At 35.9% G+C, this 21,154-nt stretch overlaps 2 protein-coding genes and 1 non-coding gene across 4 annotated transcripts; 2 read left to right on the top strand and 1 right to left on the bottom strand.

The window, feature by feature from the left end:
* The first annotated feature begins 1,682 nt into the window (after positions 1-1,682).
* LOC132643059 (small nucleolar RNA R71) lies at positions 1,683-1,789 on the top strand. The gene has a single exon (XR_009583512.1). It is a non-coding gene; the product is annotated as a small nucleolar RNA R71 (small nucleolar RNA).
* A 7,511-nt stretch (positions 1,790-9,300) lies between these two features.
* LOC132642664 (uncharacterized) lies at positions 9,301-9,787 on the top strand. Its single transcript, XM_060359743.1, has one exon. The coding sequence runs from the start codon at positions 9,393-9,395 to the stop codon at positions 9,600-9,602; it is 210 nt and encodes a 69-aa protein (XP_060215726.1). The 5' UTR covers positions 9,301-9,392; the 3' UTR covers positions 9,603-9,787.
* A 925-nt stretch (positions 9,788-10,712) lies between these two features.
* Positions 10,713-14,413, bottom strand: LOC132641296 (uncharacterized). 2 transcript variants are annotated; one of them, XM_060358225.1, is made up of 3 exons: positions 13,952-14,413; positions 12,352-12,433; positions 10,713-11,102 (listed from the first exon to the last, which is right to left on the bottom strand). In XM_060358225.1, exons 1-3 carry the CDS (start codon positions 14,337-14,339, stop codon positions 11,096-11,098), a joined length of 477 nt encoding a protein of 158 aa, XP_060214208.1. In that variant the 5' UTR covers positions 14,340-14,413; the 3' UTR covers positions 10,713-11,095. The 2 variants fall into 2 exon arrangements, with proteins under 2 accessions (XP_060214208.1, XP_060214209.1); XM_060358226.1 differs by lacking the exon at positions 12,352-12,433 and having other exon boundaries at positions 13,952-14,403.
* Between the last annotated feature and the right edge of the window lie 6,741 nt (positions 14,414-21,154).

Genomic DNA, 21,154 nt, shown 5'->3' on the forward strand with positions numbered 1-21,154 from the left:
GGTCTCCCCAGAATAATAGGAATTTCTTGATCAACAACCTAGCCAAGAATCACGAAATCTGCCGGCAGTAGGAATTCCCCAATTTGAACAAGCACATCATCAACTACCCCAACTGGCCTTTTTATCGACCTGTCAGCCATCTGAAACCTCATGGTAGTGGGCCTTGGTATCCCTAATCCCGATTTGTTGAAATTCTCAAGGGGCATAAGATTTATGCTAGCCCCGTTATCACACAACGCCTTGGCAAAATCCTGCTGCCCTATGGTGCATGGAATGGTGAATGCTCCAGGATCTTCCCTTTTTTGCACTGTGGTCTTGGAAATAATAGAACTGACGCGATGAGTGATACCCACAGTGTCATGTTTCAATGGCTTCTTCTTCTTTGTTAAGAGATCCTTCAAATACTTAGCAAACCCAGGCATTTATTGGACAGCGTCCATGAAAGAAATGTTCATCGTCAGTTGCTCGAGTTGATCATAAAATCGCAAACACTTGTCATCTTCTGTTTTCCTCACTAGCCTTTGAGGAAAAGGCGGTGAAGATTTGAACATTTGAGTCAAAGGGCGTAGAGCGCCAGAAAGTTTTGCCTTCCCCTTTTCATGTTTTTCTCCTTGTGCCTTGAGATTATCAAGATTTTGCTCCTCTTCAGCTATAATAGGGACTTCCTCCTCTGTTTCTTCCTCCACAATAACATCAGATACATCAGGTTGTGCCTCTTCTTCAACAATTGGCTCAAGATCAATCACCTTTTTATCAGCACCTTGAAGTATTTTTTCACTTCGGGTGCTAATAGCAGCTACATGCTCCACAGAGTTTACCCCACTACCTTTCGGATTTGGAACTGTATCACTTGGTAATTGTCCACGTTGAGGAGTATGCACTTCTCTGGAAAGGTCTCTGAATTGCGATTCAAGCTTCTGAATGACAGCTGAATGAGATAGTTGACATTCCCTTTATTGTACTTTAAGTTCTGTCCTGATTCATAAGCATTTTCTGCATCATACTTTTCAGCTCCACAGAATCATTAGCAGCATTGCTAGCAGAGTTGCTAGATGAATTGTCTCTCCACTGTTAGGAACTTGATGCTTGCCCCCTTGGTTGAATGTAGGGGTTAGAGCTCTTGTTGCCATAATTGTTGTTATTGTAATTCCCTTGATTTGGATTTCCCTGATCATTTCTGCTATAATTGTTCCCTTGCAATTGGTGTTGAGGCTTCTGCGTGATGGCCCGGGCCTTGATAATTTTGCCTTTGATAACCCTCTTGGGAGTTGTTGACATAATTAGCATCTTCATAATGTTGTTGCCCGTCTTGGTACATCCCCTCAGGGACTTGATACATCCCCTGTGGATGAGGTGGTAACTCCTCAACAACATTTACCCCTTGTGCATCCTTTTCTACCAACTTCTTTGATAATAGATCCACCGTGATTTGCAATTGAGCAAAAGAATGATCTCTCTTGTGGTTTTCTTTTGCAACAGCAGCTAGTGATGGACTACCATAAGAGAGACTCTTACTATTAGTTGAATACCAAGCTTGATTGTGGGTGGTGAGTTTATCAAGCAAACGGGTGATGTTGATAAATGACTTGTCCATGAAGCATCCTCCCGCGGCAGTATTGACAGCAATCTGATTCATTGTATCTGAGCCCTTGTAGAATTTCTCTGTGAGAATAGCATCCGGAAACCCGTGAGTTAGAGATTGAGCTAGATAGTACTTGAACCGCTCCCATGCCGAATATAATTGTTCCCCCGGGAGCTGTTTGAACTCAAAGATCTTATCTCCAAGTTCAGCCTTTTTGCTCGGTGGGAACCACTTCTTAAGAAATGTATTGGCTAGCTCGCTCCAAGTATGAATAGAATTGCTGGGAGGCTTTTCATACCATTCCCTTGCTTGGCCAGCCAAGGAATATTTGAAGACCCGTAACCGAAGTGCATCAGCAGAAACAAGACCTTGAGATTGTTGAGCACGTACGTGCAGGAAGTTCTTCAAATGTCAGAGTGGACAGTCCTCCGAAGAATTTCGAAAATAACCTTCAAGTTTCAGCAGTTGATAGATAGAACTATCAATTTTGAAAGTAGCATTTCCAGTCTAGGAGGGACCACAGCAGAAGCATAGTCAGCTTCATTGATGAATTCCGCAAATATATTCTCATCTTTCTCCTCTTCTTGTGCAGGTGGGTTCACTTGGAGCCCACCTTGGTTTCCTTGATTTCGATTATGTCTTCCTGCCATGTTCACCTAGTTCACCAAAATAGCAAACAAGGTGTGATGGAATAGAAAACGTTTTAAAGAAAAGTACACAACAATCAGTAATTTCAAAACCGTATTCCCCGGTAGTGGCACCAAAATTTGACACGCTCAAATTACACCTATGAGTGGCGTAAAGCGGTCGTTGTCAAATATAATAACCCAAACAAGGTTGGGGTCGAATCCCACAGGGAATATGGAGAGAAAAGGGTACTAATTGTATGCGATACTAGTCTTTAAAGGCTTTAATCCTATTCTGAATAGTTTGAAATATTTGTTATGTAATGTAATTGAATACTTTGACTTGAATTGTACTTAATGCGAGAGAGAGAGACTAAGGTTGTGTTCCCCACTTTGATTAGATATTATGCTTCAGGTTTCAATGTGATATACTTCTAATGGTCGTTCTAAGAGTATGCACTTGATATCTTAAGGACTTCCTAATGTTTCCCAATAGTTAGGCCGTATTTCCTCTTTATGATTTTTTCAAATGTGAAAGAGTTGAACTCGAAGAGCGACCAATAATGCCAATTAGACTTGTTCTTATCCCTAAGTTAGTCTATTAAACGAGAGTTAACGCCCCGAGTCATTGCTATTCAATCTTATCAATACTAACTCTCTTTCCCAGGAAAAGTTAGTATAATGTCTTAGGCTAATGCTTGCAATCATTACCCAACGCTAACGCACAAAGATAGAATAAATACCAACAACCATTATGCATATATCAATAGTAGAAACCCATTCACATAATACCCATCATGGGGTCCACAACCTTAGAATTAAAATTAGCTACTCATCATTTTGGTTGACAAAGAAAGCTTAAAAGTTAACATAATGTACTTACAATGCTAATACAATGTGGAATGAGGGTGAAGTTGGTGCTTTAAATGCTCCAACCACTTCACAAATATCCAAGGCTTAAAGTTAATGCTCCCAAAAGATCAGAATAAATGTTAAAAACCTAACTTTAAGTATTTATAGGGCCAAAAATTGCGCCAAAGTTTTGGAAAAAACACCCTTTCGCGGCATCGTTACGGACCGTAACACAGGTTACGGTCCGTCCTTCGGTTCCGTCCTTTGTCAGCTTGATATAGGTCAACTGTTACGGCTTCTTGCAATGGACCATAACACAGGTTACGGTCCGTATCTTCCAGTGGATCATGGCTTCAGTGTTCAGTGGCCAATGCGTTACGCCATGATGTTACGCCACGTAACCTGCGTTACGGACCATCCTTCTGGGTGTAATATGTGACACTACTTAGGCTTCTTACTGGAAATTTTCTTCAGATTATGGTACACGTTACGGCCCGTAACATGAGTTACGGACCGTCTTTTATAGCGGCACGTATCTGGATCTTCCTCTCTGGGTACGGATCACGTTACGGTCCGTAACTCGAGTTACGGACTGTCCTTTTGCTACAAGTTGTCCGTTTTTCAGTATTTCTTATCATTTCCGTTCCTTAGTCAACCAACCTTACAAAACACCAAAATAACATAAGAAACGATGTTAAAACACTTAAAAACAAGCAACACTTCTAGTGAAAAAGACATAAAATGTGCCGAAATTCACGGCACATCAACGGGCAACCTTCTCTCTCAACTGTTGACAATCTTCGGTTCGATTGCCGTAACTGTGATGGTATTTGCAAATAAGGCTTTTATCCGGCTTCTCTAGATCAGATTGGATTGGCCTTGGGTGCCTCGTTTCTTTGTTACGGATAACGGTCGCTGCTATGGTCGCTACATCGACGCAGAAATTATACTCGGATAACCTTGGAATTTATCTATTTCCCAAGGTTCTATCGACAGCATTTCTGTTCATCAGTCCACGATTACTAGGGCCTCGATCGTTCCTTTGATCATTCCTCATATCATTCTTGCTCGATTCGTTGTTGCGCCCGTTCCCCCTTCGATCAGGTGTGTAAGGTTGGTACCTGTCATATGATGGTCTGGAATCCCGATATGTCGTTCTCCTCGATCGATCATTCTCTTTATCGGAATGCCATGATACTGAGGCTGCTTTCAGAATCTTATCATCTTCGACCCTAATCTTTGATTGATACCTGTTGTGTACATCAGCTCAGGCGATTGCCGGGTATTCTATCAGATTTTGCTTTAGCTCCATAGATGTGATCGAGCTTCTTGAGTTGAGCCCTTGAGTGAAATCCTGAACGGCCCAATCGTCAGTGACCGAAGGTAAGTCCATGCGTTCTATTTGAAATCGGGCCACAAACTCGCGGAGGGTTTCGTCATCTCGCTGCTTAACGTTGAACAAGTCCAATTTTCGGGTTTCGACCTTGATGGCCCCGGCATGAGCTTTGACAAAAGCATCCGCGAGCATGGCAAATAAATCAATCGAATGCTCGGGCAAGTTGTGATACTAAATCATTGCTCCCTTAGATAGGGTTTCCCCGAATTTCTTAAGCAGCATTGATTCCCTTTCATCGTCGGCGAGATCGTTTCCTTTAATAGCACACGTATACGCGGTCAGATGTTTGTTTAGGTCTGTTGTACCGTTATACTTCGGGAAATCGGGCATGCGATTTTTTTTCGAGATTTTCATCGGCGCCGTACTCGGCGGATAAGGCATTAGAACGAATTTTTTCGAATCCGGTCCTTTCAATACCGGAGGTGCCCCAGGAATCTGGTCGACCCTCAAGTTGTAGTTCTCCACCTTCTTATCGTTCGCCTCTATCTTTTTTTCACCGGATTCGACTTGTTTCGTCAATTCTTCGAGCATTCTTACCAGCTCGCCACTCTGCCTGAGATCGTTTTCATTATTCCAAGTAGCGTGCCTTTCTTCTGTTTCCTCGGTCTGTTCCGATGGAGCAACATCGAGTGCTTGATTTCGATTCTGCAATTGTGCTATGATCTCTTGATGGGCTTGTAGTTGGGCCATAGCCATGTCCAACTGGTTTTGTAGCTGTTGTAGCATGGCTCCATTATCCCCGCCGGCCGGCACGTTGCCCACCGATGACCCGACTTGAACAGGATTAACTGGGAGTACGTTGTTGTTAGGTACGCCCTCATCGTTATGCTCGTGATGACTTGACTCAACTTGAAAATTGACAGAATGGGAGTCTGACATGTCTGGTAGACCTGAAATCAAACCTTAAAGAACAAGTGTAAAATATCGAGTGTAACCAGAACTTTGTATTAAACTGCCACTATTATCTCTGGCCCCACGGTGGGCGCCAAACTGTTTAACCTTAAAACGGAGAACAATTGAATTTATGTGCGGTGCTAAAGATATGTGGTTTAATTCAATACGAGATTAGATTACACGATAAACGAATAAGTAAAATGAAACATGTAGATCTGACCAGAGATGAATAATGACTGGCCTCGGGTTTTGAGAACTGAGGCCGAATCCTTATGACCGGACGTTTGAACAATGAACAATAAAGAGAACCTTAGAAAAGATGAAATGAACTCAGATGATTGTATTGCTTTGTTTAGTACATGATCTTTTTTTTGTGTGTGTTGCTAGAACCACCTAAATGAATGGGGGCTTCCTCTTTATATAGTAGAGGAGTCCTAACCCTAGTGCAATTCTAAGTAAGGAAAGGAATCTGTTGATAGCTGTTGCCGGGATTGGTGCCGAAATATCCGGTTGAGGGCGGATATTCCGGTCTTCTCCTCATGGTAGTTAACCGCCTCTTCATCCTGCCTTAATGCCTCGTTCCAGATCGAGCTTGATGCCTGATCCCCAATAAACCGGTCATGTCCTGGCCGAGCATAACGTTAGCATCGGGAAACCGAGTATATTCATATCCTCAGTTTTACCCGTATACAACATTAATACCAGGATGAGATGTTTTAGCTTTACTCCCTCAATATATCCAGTCCGAAAATTTAAAAGTCATTCATTATTTTTCGATTTTACCTTGTTATTCCAAGAAGACATGGTTATTACTTGCTCTTTTAAGGAATAAAATAGTAATCTAGGAATGCTCTTATTGTTTATATTCTTAGATGATTTTATTATTATAGTTTACACTTCCTCGTTTTTTTTTTCCAAATAAAATATAAATACGATTATTTCTTCTCACTAACTACATCAAAAGCAAAATCCTCAACTTGAAACGTAATATAAGCTGTTGGGACGGGTTTCCATTATTTTTGTGGTGAACACTTGCCATAAATCACATTATTGATTTGAGTCGATTGAGTGAGAATAAACCTATCTACTTTAGGAAAGGGCTAGATTTAGGTATAGGAAGGAGCTATCAAACAGAGAAGACATTAAATTTTACAATTTGGTCATTCCCCTTATTTTCCATAAAAGGTGTAGAAGGAACAAACACATTTAGCCTGTTCGGATAAGTTTTTGGGAGACAAAAAATAGTTATATTTTTTAAAAGTGCTTATTGTAAAAAAGAGTCGTGGAATTTGAAGAAATTGAATACTTCGTTAGAATAAGGAATGACAATCAATATTATCGACTTAGTTTTTGGATTTCGGAACTCTAGTATAAATTTTTTTGTTTTCCGATACTCCATTGTGAAAGTGTCTCATTTAGATGAATGTATCAAAATTTTAAATCACATGAATTGAGGAATGTATATTATTTCAGAGTTCAAATCTCGAGCTAAAGAGCAAAACGTGCAATTGTTCCCTTTTGTCACCTTTCCAACACTTCGACCATTTCCTCCCCCAAAATTGTTTCTTTTAAGCCGCAAGTAAAGTGGAGATAGTGTTTTAAAATTATTGGAGGAGAATATGGTTGTACATAGTTTGGATATATCCGAGAATTCGAATTGATTCACACTATTCGGATGATCACATTTTGGGTTAGGTTTTTTTTAATTTCGAATGTACAAATCAGATATGGATTGGTACAAGTTTAAACTAATCTGACCCGAAATTCGAAATACATGGATACATAGAAAAAGTAACACTTCTAGGTTATTAGACATTGGTTTGGGATTCCAGACTTTCAGTTTACTTTGTTGATGATTGCTGTTTATTTTGTTGATGATTTGATCTAATGAACTTTGTTATACATTAATTCATAAAGATTATGAACTAGGCGTTGGGATGTTGACATGTTGCAGCAGCAGTGCTATAAGCATTCCGATCCGAAAATCCAAAATATTTATCCAATCCAAACATCGAAAATTTGATCCGATCCGAGGTTAATTTGAATTGGATTCAAATTGCATTCTACAAAGTTCAAGTTATAATTGAAAATGTGCTAAATCTGTTAAAATCCGACCGTTTAACGAGCCTAAGAATATATAAAAGGAGGTGGTAGTTGCACAAATCTTCGCAGAAATAAAGAAAAAAGAGACTTCAAATAGTAAACTCCAACCTTTACAAGTATTTGAAGGATCGAATCCAACAGCAGCTTAATCTCCAAGCCACCTCCCCTATTCCCCATAAAATAGTTGAAGATTAATTAAGTTGTGACTGCGTCACTGTCAAGACAGCACAAACAAAAAGGGAACAGCAAATTTTTCCTTTCACGTGATGCTGCCACGTACTTTTGATCTTGCTTCAGCATCCGCTAGCTGTCGTCCCCACTACATACATCAATTTCCAATTTTTGTAAGAACCGATTTGAGATGTATTACATTGACGACCATACTTCAAATTATACATTATACACATAATTGTATCATTTTCTTGCACGAAAGTTTTTCCATTTTCTTTTCCTTGTTATAAGTTATGCTAAACGTATTCTCTATCATGTGAGCACTGAGCAAGAGGCCTTTTTAAATTGAAATATTGAATTTCCGATAATACCGAAATAAATTATGATTGAGCTATCTCTTTAGTAATAAATGACTCACTTCAATTTGAATGGTAAAATTTTCGCTATTTGGGAGGTTTTGAATAGACATACATAATGAGACGGAATATATTATTACTATCACATTTTCAACTACTACACAATAACAACTTTCTTCAATCCAAAACTAGTTGATAACATAATAAACTAGCTAGAAATTATAAATATGACACCCAGTTAAGAGTGGAGACAAATAATGTTGACATTTAAATATGAACAAGGAATTCATGAAGTATATCAGAAAAAATAATCCACTCATCGTAAAGTTTCTTTAGTAAACAATTCCATCAGGCTAAAATAATGAACAATACCTAACAAGTATAGAAATATAGAACGGTTATGAATTAACAAATGTGGAGAAAGAATCTCGAGACAGATAACAAAATGAATTGATTGAGTTTCCTATTTAATTCATAGAAGAAAAAAAGTTATTGCAAGGCTTTTCATGAAGCTATTTGCAAGCTTCTTATTTGGTTGAAGCATTTCAGGAAGCTGCTAAAAGAATTTTAAAAAGTTGTTTGCAAGCCTCCGCATAAGCTATTTGTAAGCTATTTGCTTGATTATAATAAGCCTTTTCAGAAAGTTGGGTTTGCAATTAAGCAAGTAGCTTGGGAACAACTTCCTGAAAATTCTTGCAATAATTTTCTGAAAAGGTTTATTGCAATAAAACAAAAAATAGCTTGCAAGTAGCTCATAAGCAGCTTCCTGAAAAGTCTCATACCAACTTTCCGAAGCAAAAAAAAAAAAAATAGCCCGATGTACTAAGCTCCTGCTGAAAAGTCTCATACCAACTTTCTGAAGCAAAAAAAAAAAAAAAAAAAATAGTCCGATGTACTAAGCTCCTGTCCGGAGAAGGACCGGACCATAAAAGTCTATTGTACGTAGCCTTACCTTACATTTTTTTGGGGAGGGGGGGGGGGGGGGGGGGGGGAGCCGTAGAAATATTAAAATGAACCATAATCCAATTGTAGTCATAACAAAAACGACCACACATTGAATGGCCAACTATTTTAACAAAAAAGGCCTACATATATGAATTTTGTATTTCGATTATGCTTGATTTGAGTATATACTTACCTTGCCGCTATTAGAAAAAAAAAAGTACTCATATAATATACGTGGAAAAAAAATTGAAGGACGTTGTGAACTGGCGAATCAACTGCAAATCTAAACATCCTCACTTGTCTTGATTCCTTCCTTAATGCACAATTGTTGTGTTAAAAAAAAGAAAGAAAGGCTACTTATTCTGGCTATATATACAAGACAATATAGACAATTAATAAGCAAAGTACACACAAATACACATAAACACTAAATATAGATAAAGAACAGGGAAGAAAGAAATAAAGAGATGTCGGATTGGGGGCCAGTGTTGATGGCTGTGGTACTGTTCGTGCTATTGAGTCCAGGGCTATTGTTTCAATTACCTGGTAGGCAGAGAATTGTGGAGTTTGGGAACATGCAGACCAGTGGCCTCTCCATACTTGTTCATACAATCCTCTATTTTGGACTCATTACTATTTTCCTTATTGCTATCGGAGTTCACATCCACACTGGCTAGTTTCATACTTAATTTGTTGTGCTTCGGCTTTTCTTTGGGGTTGATCGAGACAACTTTTTTTTTCTTTAAATTGTTTCAATTTAATCGGATGTAATGGAACAAGTTGTGTTTTTTGTTTCATTGTTATGATGCAATTGTACTACTGATATATAATGTTGTATTCGCGCTTGTTTTTTGGCAATTAATCATTAATCGCGAGCATAAATGTGCTTTTTCCTTTTTCTTGAAATGACCAAATGTGCGATATGCATAGAAAATTAATTAAAAATTATGCATATCCATTGTTTAGCTTGTCTCGTTAGCCATGGTTGCTGCAATTGTGCGCTTGCAGGATATTGTTACTTCTCAAAAGAAGTAACAAGAAGTCAAGCCAACAATCCTTTAAACTGCTGAGACAACAAATAGCTCAGCTCTTATATGTAAAAGCTCAGCCTAAAGTATCATGTGAACTTGGATTAAAGTATATTAATTGCAAGAATTGTAAAAGTGTGGAAGGCATAGAGGGGAACAGAATGAAAGAATAAGGTATATATAAACCCTTTTGCTTTCCTTTATACTTAACGTGGGGATTAGTTTTATGATCCATCATAAATATTCTTTTAGTGCTCCACGACTCTTGACTCTTCTCACCAAAAAAGAAAAAAATCGATAGATAAAACCGATGAGATTTTTGTTGAATGATTTCATATATGTTTGGCTTCCATTCTTGGCCAAACAAATGTGTGCACGTAAAAGATCATTCATTCCTATGCTTTTAATGGAAATCTAACGCATAGTTAAGTGATGGTTAACTTTGATCAGGATTATCATAGAAATGACACAACAATAACATAACAAGCACCCAAATTTGTTTTATGCATCTGATGGTCAGGCAGAGATACCAAATCTGTCTATTAGGGAAGACAGCTTTAGGGAATCCCTTCCCTCAGAAAACGGCAACTTGAACATACACCATAGTTGCATGTTGCATTGCTAAAAAGTTATGCAAAAGAAGCTGTCAGTTTCTCAAATACAGAAATTACCACAATTGAAGAGCAACAACCCTTATTTTCCTTTTTGGAACAAGGAGATTTTACTTTATATTTTTCCAATTTGCATGATCATATAGTATCAGGAAAATAATCAGAGCTAAAATATTAATTAAGCTTTGATTGTACCTCATTTCCAGCAATCTCAATTAGGAAGGTGAAACAAGCTATTGTTTCTACATACTACATATTTAATGGTACAAGAAATACAACATAGTGCACTAAGATAAAAGAACGTGGCACATCCGTTTTGATCTTCCTATACTGTAAATTGTCGCTAATAAATAAAATATTTTCACTTTCAAATGCCTAAGCTGTCCTCCTGCAATAAAAACCAGCTTGTAACGTATAGATCCTGCATCCATTCTTTAAACATTGCAGGAAACTGCACCTAGTAAAGAGTTCGACCATGCTCCTCACACTTGTTGTGTCCCAATACAAATGTATAAATTGCTTCACAATATTTTACAGGCTGCAATACAGAACACAGACAAAATGAGCCAAAATAGATAGTATGAAACATGAAAAATCACATAAAACTGAAGAGAATGTCTTTGCACCACACACCACATCAGCATCTTAACATCCCACATAAATCATTCTGAAGAAGAAACGACTACTTGCCGAGGGGATAAAGCAAATGGGAAGTACGACCCACAAAGTTTGTACCCTATCTCGGAAAAGGAAAACAAGAGACTTATACAGCTAGACTGATTGAATTTAGCGGAGGAGCGAACAAAGCTGATTTCCCTGCTATAGTATTTTCCTTAAAGTATAGAAGCTAATGAGTTGTAATGAAATCCCCTCACAAATTTAAATAAATTCAGATAGAAGTTATAAATCTAACCACATAAATAATTGGTAACATCTATATCCAACAACTGCATGATTTCACGAGCTGGTTGGACTGATTGTACAAAGCTTGTCAATGAGAAGCTTAAAATTAGGTTGTCTTCTCAAATAGCTAGATCTATGCACATGCTGAGAATTAGCGACTGCAGGTGCCAAGAAATGTGTGCAAAACCTCCCCTACTTGTGGATTCACAAGCAAGTTTCCTGTTCTCCACAAATTGCAGTTCAAAGCTACAATTCCGTGATGCAAAATAAGTTCTTATTTACCTTAAAATACATTATAAGTAACAATTCATTCTCAATGGTCAAAATTCTGTAATATACTTTATTTGTTTTTCCAGATATAGAATACATCAAACTTTAGCAAAGTGAAAAACAGTCCTATCCCCCTTCCTACTCTTGGCAGTTGATGTTCTTGAGGCTATTTTCATTATGCTCCCGCTCACTCTGCTACGGAAAAGATCAAGGAACACTGATGCCAAGTTGACCCACAAACAAAAAACCAGGTAATCTGATACTATATGCAAATGACAACCCAGGCCAAACAGTTGCTAATATATTGGAAATCCCGAAGAGATGCAACTATGTAGAGAAATCCCAAACCCTACTAATTGACCCTCAAGTTTGGAAGGTAAGCAAAATTAACAAGGCGATTTGGTTTTTGACATATTAAGCTGATTGGCATAAGATATGTAGCAGGAAGTAACGTAGGACACCTTAGAGAGAATGAAATCATGTTCACAGATGTGAGTACAAGGGCAATAGAAGATGAAAACTCCGATGATAAATAAAGGTGTCAAATTATGAGTTCTTAACAAAGAAATAAGAAATACTTAGAGCAACCGGAAAACATGTCCCATAGAACTCACCCGAGTTGCCTCGCCTTCCAGTGAAGAAATAAAGTTGTTACATCCACTTCCATGGAAACACTCATTCCTATCCAACTCTCCCCTGCCAAACCTTTGCGCCTTTATAAGAGTTTTAACTTGTTTTTAGCCCATCTAAAGGCATTATTAGTTAAGTCATCAAACATCTCATATAGTTTGCCATTTTGATTTGATCAGTACAAGTGCATACTTGGTGTTAGCGAGTATATACAATCATCAAACACTACAAAAAAACTGGAAGTAGCTATGAGCTTCGTCGCTTCCGTCGCTAAATTGCTCGCAGCTAATAAAACTCTTGCTAATCCATCGCTAAATAGGAGATTTTCTGTTTAGCTACAGAATTTGTCCGTTATTAATTCCTATTTTTCTAGTAGTGAAACTTATACATTAAGACGTGCTTTCATAATTAAAGAGTTTAACTTATATGAGCTGATACCTAGAAAATAAAGTAAATAACCCTGCTAAATCATTAAGCTACTATAGTAGTATTAGTTCAAAAATAACTTACACTGTATATGTCTTAAATCCATATCTTAAAACTAGACAACACCATAATGAAATCTAACAAATTGAAGATATGAACAATTAACATTCATAGCAGATCAGAAGGGAGCTCGTAATAATCAACCGCCAGTAATACGAAAAATAAGTTCACGGGTAATAGAATCCTCGCATAGTTTAGGTGTGCAGTTGGCAATTTCGCCATATCCATAATACATAGAAAGACACCTTAAGTTCGCCTCAACAAGCAGTTAAACACTCCAACTTTGAGAATGCACATCTAGACACCTCAATTCGTCCCACTGTGTCTCGTGGACACCCGCTGACATGGCATATAAATTTTGGAGGTACCTAGATGATCACTTTCGAAGTTGGAGTTTTCAAGTGACACAGTCGATGCGAGTTGAGATGTCTAGACGTGCATTCTCAAAGATGGCGTGTTTAGTTGTTAGTTGAGGTTAAGTTAAGGTGTCTATCTATGTATTATGCATATTTTAAAACTAGACAACACCATAATGAATCCTAACGAATTGATGATATGAATGAAACATTCATAACAGATCAAAAGGGAGCTCGTAATAATCATACGCCAGTAAAAGGGCATACAAGTGGGACACATACAAAAGAACTAAGACCAAGAAACAAGTTTCCAAGCTGAACAATTAAGGAAATATCATAAGAATTCCCAAATCACTGACTAAAAAATAAAAAAGGTGGAAACTTCACAAAGAAAGAAAAGACTCAGAATCGAGAACAATCCTTACGTTGAACATCTTTTCTCGGCAACTCAAGATTAAAAGACACTTTAGTATATTTTACATATCCTTAGTTTAAGATCACGAGATTCAAAAGTCTTACTCCCTCTTTTTGAATTCATCGTATACCCAAAAAAGAAAAAATGATTGACATTTGTATATTAAGAAATAATTTAACTCAAAATTCAAATGATTTACAGCCACATGACAAGCTTTAAAAATCTTTCTTTCATCCTTAAATTCCGTACTTCTTAAACATGGTGTCAAGTTAAAAAGAGACAAATGAAAGTTTACAAAGAAGGGGAGAAGAGATTAAGAATGCTTACATTGAACATCTTTTAGGTGCGATGAAGAAGAAGGCGGCGGGGGCAATAAAGGACAGAAAATAGCTCTGGCAATCATAGAGAAAGCAGAAAGAATACCAGCAACATACAAAACCATGACCAACACAAGTACCCAAGGCATCATAAGAAACCCAATAAAGAACGTTACAGATCCACATAGCATCAAAGACAAAGATACACCCAGAAGCAGTGAAGCAAAACCCCCTGGTGTAATCTGCTGCATCGCTGGCCTAGGTGTAACCGCAGACTGATCAGAAAAATCGAACGGCGCTGTTGTTGTTGTTGGAGATCGGAGAATGTTGAGAACTAAAGTGGAAAGCTCGTAAAGAAGCTTAGATTGTTGATCGTCTACTTGTTGTCTTCTCATCATGTTTCGCTTTCCTTTTTTTTTTTTTTCTTTCAGAAAACAAAACAATATTGGAAGAAGATTTAATGGGAAAAATAAATACTTAATTCTTATCTTAAACGAAAAGAGATAATGCAAAAAACGAGGCAAGTGGATAAAATTGAGCTACTCTTAGGCCTGTTTGGAAAGCCACCCAGCTAATTGGAATTGGATGTATTTGGGTGTAATTATACAATTTGGCCTGTTTGTTTGACCAGGTAATTACACAGTTAGGTGGGAATTGGGTGTAATTGACAGGGTGTAATTACACTCTTCAATTCTCAAGGGGGGCTGAGAATTGGGTGTAATTACACTCTGTAATTACAGAGTTACTTTTTTATTTTTTTTATTTTTTATTTTATTTTATTTTATTTCTTTTCTTTTTTATTTTATTTTAATTTCTTTGCTTTTCTAATTTATTTTTTTATTTCTATTAATTAATTATTATTTTTATTTTTACTTTTTAATTATTTTTATTTTTTAAAATATATTTTTCTTTTTATATTATTTATATTTCATTTCCTTTCTTCTCATTTCCAACCTTTACTTCTTGTGATTCCATGTAATTGCTCGTTTTTTTTTTTAATTTTATTTTATTCATTTAGCATAACAGTATTATTATTCTAATTTTTTAAACTACATCTCTTAATATTAGAAAGAATGAGTCATTAACAAACTTGACATATAATGAGTGACGTTAATAAAGTATAATTTCGTTGTGAATGTGGTTATAGACTTATATTTTCCCTTTCTTTTGAATTATAGGAGTATTTACTTATGTTACGTTGGAACTTACTTATGTAATGTTGGAATTTGACATAAGAGTATTATGTTAAAAAAAATTCTTTTGGATTTTGAATTTAGGTTATATTTTTTACTTTAATTTATTTGTTTTAATACTATTGACTTGTTATTTCACATTGCTTGTTGTTTATTTTTCAAACATTTGAATAATATTGTGGCATTATATTTATAAATATTTTTTTTTTCTCAAACATCAAATCCCATGATGTTCTCACAAAAAAAGTATTTATAATCAATAAAAATAAAAATATTATTAATTTGAATTATATATCAACTATTTTTTACAATATTAGTTACAAATATATGATTATTAATTAACATATTTTCAAGAAATAATGTGTTATTAAATAGTTAATTTAATATCATGTATAAAGGCACATTTTAAATATTAATTTTAAATTTTTTATAGTGAAGTTTTATTTTAAAATTAAACTAACTGTGTAATTACACTTGTGCAACCAAACAACACGCTTGTAATTACACTGTAATTACATTATGACAAACAAACAGGTCATTGTAATTACAATACTGTGTAATTACTAGGGTAGTAATTACACCAATTCCAATTACCAGGTGGCTTTCCAAACAGACCCTTATTTTTATTTTTAAGACCCATTGATTAGGGTAAGTTAGGAAAAACATTTTTACGTCTTACCCCTTTTGTGTAAAATTATTTGTAGTTTTTTTAGTTTACACGTTTCTGATAAAATATCACTGGGTATTAATTTAGAAGAGATATTTGATTACTTTTATTTTTATTTATGTCTAAGATATAATTTTTTTAATTTAAATGCTTACTCTTTTTATGTGTCAGCTTAATTAATAATAAAATTCTATTAAAGTAAAATGAAAAAAAATAATTGTGTCTTGAAATTCTAAAACGAGAAATAATTTTAAATAACTATTTTTAGTAACTACGATAGATAATTTAAGACGGGAAAAATACTTGGTATGAGTGAATAATAAGGGTATGTTCAAGCTAAAAATGTCATTTATTATGAAACTGAAGGAGGAGTAATAAACAATGTAAAGCTCGCAGAGAGCTTAGATTGTTGGTGATCTTGTTGTCTTCTCATCAATGTTACTAAAGTTATTTGCAGGAAAAAAAAAATGGAAGAAGATTTAAGAGGAGAAAAATAAATACGTTGAAGGGCAAAAAAACAAAAATGCAGAAAATGAGGCAAGTGGATAAAATTTCAGATTAATTGTTGATATATATCCAATCAAGCGTTTGGCTGACCCAAAAAGTGAAAGACGCGGCGGTGCTGTTCCAATCACTCATCAGACACCCCAGTGACCCCATTCACCTTATGTCTTTATAATCCATTTTAACAGAGTACGGAACTAAAATGACCCCAAACAAAACCTTTTGAATCAAAATATCTCAATAAAAAACAAAGGTGACATAAATATCTTTAACGCAATATAAAGAATTTAATGGTGATGGAGCCGCTAAGTGCTTTAATACAGTAAAATACTGCGCTAAACCAAATTGTCTCTCTCCTATAGCGCAGTATTTTACTGTGTTATAGAAGTCCACCATAAAAACCCGATCGGCTCCGCCATTGGTCTCTCCAGTGACGTTAAAAATTTAAAAAAAACACCATTGGAGGCAATTTAAGGTGGTCCCCACTTAAAAAAAAGGTCGTTTTCTATTAATTTTCGCCGAGAAAGTTTAGATTCTTGGTATATTCAAGTCAAGGAGCAAGATTCTAAGCTCGAATTGTGGGAAAAAGCGGTGTACAACTCGATTAACACAACTCTACAAAAAATCTTCGATTAAAGTTTTCTACTATGAACTTTTGTTATTAATTTGTTATATACATTATATTGTACGCATGTTTAACATTTAATCGTCGTTAATTTCAAAAAAAAAAAAAGTCAAATTTCATTTTTTTTTTGTTTTTTTGGTTTGATCGGCTGGGCAGTGGCTTTTGCCACTGTTCCCTTTTTTTTTTGGCAAATTCATTAATTGTTAAATGTGTATGAATTGTTAATTTGTTAAATGTTTATGAATTTTTTAAGTTGTTATATGTTTATGTGTTGTTAATTTGTTAATTGTTTATGAATTGTTACTTAATTATGAATTGTTAATTATTTATGAATTGTTAATTGTTGATGAATTGTTAATTGTTAATTGTTAATTGTTAATGAATTATTATTTTGTTAATTGATTATTTGTTAAATATTTATTATGAATTAATTAGTTGTTAAATATTGGTTATGAATTGAAAGAAGTTGATTGGTAATGAATTATTATTTTGTTAACACTTTGTTTGGATGATTGTTATGTATTGTTTCATAATGTATCGTATTGTGTTGTACTGTATAAGACTAAATCAGTCGTTACATAAAATAGGACCTTTCGTCGTTACATAATGATGAATTTAACGATACGATACAATAAAATTAAAGTAACAATCAAAGCAAACATTGTATTTAAACTAACAACACAATATAATACAATATGTGACAACCATCCAAACAAGTTGTAAATGATTATGAATTGTTAATCTATATTATTTTAGATTAATATAGGTGAAGTCACTGACTGGGTTGTTTAATGTCATTTTCAAGACAACGAAGATGCCGGAAGAATGGAGGTGGAGTACAATGATTCCCGTGTACAAGAACAAGGGAGACATTCAAAGCTGCAACAACTATAGAGGTATCAAGCTGCTAAGTCACACTATGAAAGGGTGGTGGAAATGAGGGTGAGGAGAGGTGTGTCTATTTCAGAGAACCAGTTTGGATTCATGCCGGGGCGCTCGACTACAGAAGCCATTCATATTGTAAGGAGATTGGTGGAGCAGTATAGGGAGCGGAAGAGGGACTTGCACATCGTATTCATTGACCTAGAAAAGGCCTACGACAAAGTGCCAAGAGAGGTCTTATGGAGATGCTTGGAGGCTAAAGGTGTACCTGTGGTGTACATTAGAGCGATAAAGGACATGTATGATGGAGCTAAGACCAGGGTAAGGACGGTAGGTGGAGACTCAGAGCACTTCCCTATTATGATTAGGGCTGGGCATAAATATCGAAAATTGAAAAACTGGACCGAACCGAATTAATTCGGTTTTTCGTTGTTCGGGTTTTCGGTTCGGGTTCGGTTTCAATTTTCAAAAATTTCAGAGTTCGGTTCGGTGTTCGGGGTTTAGTGTTCGGTTTTTCGAGTTTTCGATTTAAACCGAAATTTTATGTATTAGCCCAAAAATATTAAATAGTCCAAGCCCATGCCCATTAAATTTAAGCCCAAAAGAAATAGAACCCAAGCCCTCTTTCAATGTTTCTTTTGTATCTCTAATTAGTAATTACCTAAGCCCACTTCACTCTTTTGTATCAATCATCAGATAACGTATCCCTAATTTTCACTTCTCACTGTCTCAGTCTCAGAGCTTCAAACTTCAGAGCTCAAAGTTTGCACTTCACTGTTCACAGAAGCAGCGACGACTTCTCTTCCAAGCTCGGCGGCGACTTCTCTTCCAAGTTCCAGCGGCGACAGAGTAAGTATTTCTCTCTCTCAGTCCTCACTTCTGGCAGCGAATTCTCTCTCTCACACTTCTCCTAATCGACTTCATCTGTTCTTTCACTAATATATTTCTTAGAAATGTTCAGACTTAGTGTGTGCTGTTGTGTTTTGGTTTTGGAAAAAAGAAAAATACTTTTATCATACCTAGTGGCTGGTGGTTGTGCTGTTATTTTTTGTTGAGTTTTTGGTTTTTAACGTGCTGGCCTACAATGCCTTATATTTTCTCTTTAATTTTCGTAGATGACGGATGAAACTAAATTAAGTGTTGTCGATTCAACTGGTAGCATACCTAATACAGATGATACTGATAGCAATGATAACTCACTTGACACCCAGGTAACAAAGAAGAGAAAAGAAATGCAATCTAGATCTGTTGTTTGGGGTCATTTTGAGAAGATTGTTGTACAGGGAATTGATAGAGCGAAGTGTAAGTATTGTAAAAAAAGATCTTGCTGCTGCAACTGTAAATGGGACAACGGGATTGAGACAACATTTATTGAGGTGCAACGCATATAAATCCCTTATTAAACCTCCCACTCAGAAAAAGATACATTTTCCATCTAAGGATAAGAATGAGATAGAGGACCATTGGGAATTTGATCAACAATTAATTAAGAGGGCTTTAGTTGAGATGATAATTATTGATGAACTACTATTTAGCTTTGTAGAAAAGGAAGGCTTCAAGAGGTTTATGAGTCAAGGCCAACCTCTATTTCAAATTCCTTCCCGTAGAACAATAACAAGGGATTGTTATGAACGTTACAATGAACTGAGACAAAATTTGAAGAAGTCTTTTAGAGAAGCACATTCAAAAGTTTGCCTTACCACAGACACATGGACATCATTGCAAAAAATTAATTATATGTGTTTGACTGCTCACTTTATTGATAAAGATTGAAAATTGCATAAAAAAATACTGAATTTTTGCCCTGTCACTAGTCATAAGGGTGAGCACATGGCAGAGACTATTAGTAATTGCCTGCTTCATTGGAACTTGGACAAGGTATTTACTATTACTGTTGATAATGCTTCTTCAAACGATGTTACAGTTAGAGAATTGTCTAAACAGCTAAATATGTGGGGAACTAATATAATGGATGGTAAGCATCTTCACGTGAGGTGTATGGCTCACATACTTAATCTAATTGTGCAAGAAGGTTTGAAGGAAATTGATGCTTCTGTTAAACGTGTTAGGCAAATGGTAAGGTATGTTAGAGGATCTTCGGCAAGAACAAGAAGCTTTAAGAAATGTTGTGAAGTTCAAAAGGTGGGATGTGCTAAAACATTAATTGGGATGTGCTAAAACATTAATTCTAGATGTGCCTACTAGGTGGAATTCCACCTACGCGATGTTGAACATGGCACAAAACTTTGAGAAGACATTTGATAGGTTTGATTTTTTTGATGAGAATTTTAAAACTTATCTTGATACTCATGTTTGTGAAGATGGAAGTGTCGCAGGTATGCTTGAATGTGATGATTGGGTGAATGTAAGGAATGTGATAAAGTTTCTTGAAAGATTTTACGAGCTCACCGTAAAGGCTTCAGGTTCACATTATGTTACTTCTAATGTTCATTTTGAGGATATATGTGAGCTTGATGCATATTTGAAAGCGTGTGTAGCAAGTGAAGATCTTAGTTTGAGTAGAATGGCTGAGTAGATGAGAGAAAAGTTTAGGAGTATTGGGGTGATCCTGAAAAGATGAACAAAATGATTTTTATTTCTTCCATATTGGATCCTCGCAATAAGTTTGTGTATGTTAGCTTTGCACTTGAAGAGCTATTTGGGGAGGAAGTTGGAAAGAAAGTAAGCGAAGGAGTGTACGATTATATGAAATCTTTGTTTGGAGAGTATCTTAAAAATTATTCAAGAGCATCTCATCATCAATTGTCTTCTTCTCTATCTACTTCATCTCATGATACATCTAATGAAACTTCTAGTTCCGGGTCCTCTTCAAGTGTGAAATCAAATGCTTTGAGAACTAAGCTTCACTTGAAGAAACAAAAGGAAGATTCTGGAAGTAGGTGTGCTAAATCCGAGTTGGATAAATACATTGGTGAAGAACAAGAGCCAATAGATGAAAGTGAAACCGCCATTGAGTTTAGTATCTTAGGTTGGTGGAAAGTTAATGCTCCTAGATTTCCTGTTCTTTCAGAGTTAGCTCGTGATGTGTTGGCTATTCTGATTTCTAGTGTGGCATCGGAATGTGCATTTAGTACCGGTGGTCGTGTACTTGATTCGTTTAGAAGTTCGTTGACTCCTAAATGTGTGTAATCTCTTATTTGTGTTCAAGATTGGCTTCGGAAAGAGACTAAATCTGTTAGTGTAGAAGAAAGTTTGGATCATCTTGAGGAACTTGAACTTGGTAAGATTTTGTAATTTTTTTATGTGTTTTAGTGAAAAACTAATATACTTTTTTATGTTGTATGGCCTATTTGATTAAATTATCTTTAGGCATGGCAAATA

Source organism: Lycium barbarum, chromosome 5 (assembly GCF_019175385.1).
Source record: "Lycium barbarum isolate Lr01 chromosome 5, ASM1917538v2, whole genome shotgun sequence".
NCBI lineage: Eukaryota > Viridiplantae > Streptophyta > Magnoliopsida > Solanales > Solanaceae > Lycium > Lycium barbarum.

Coding starts and splice junctions, on each gene's coding strand:
- LOC132642664 (XM_060359743.1), top strand. CDS start 9,393: ATGTCGGATTGGGGGCCAGTGTTGATGGCTGTGGTACTGTTCGTGCTA.
- LOC132641296 (XM_060358225.1), bottom strand. CDS start 14,339: ATGATGAGAAGACAACAAGTAGACGATCAACAATCTAAGCTTCTTTAC. Junction 12,434..13,951: donor GCACCTAAAAGATGTTCAAT/GTAAGCATTCTT, acceptor AAGGTTTGGCAG/GGGAGAGTTGGATAGGAATG.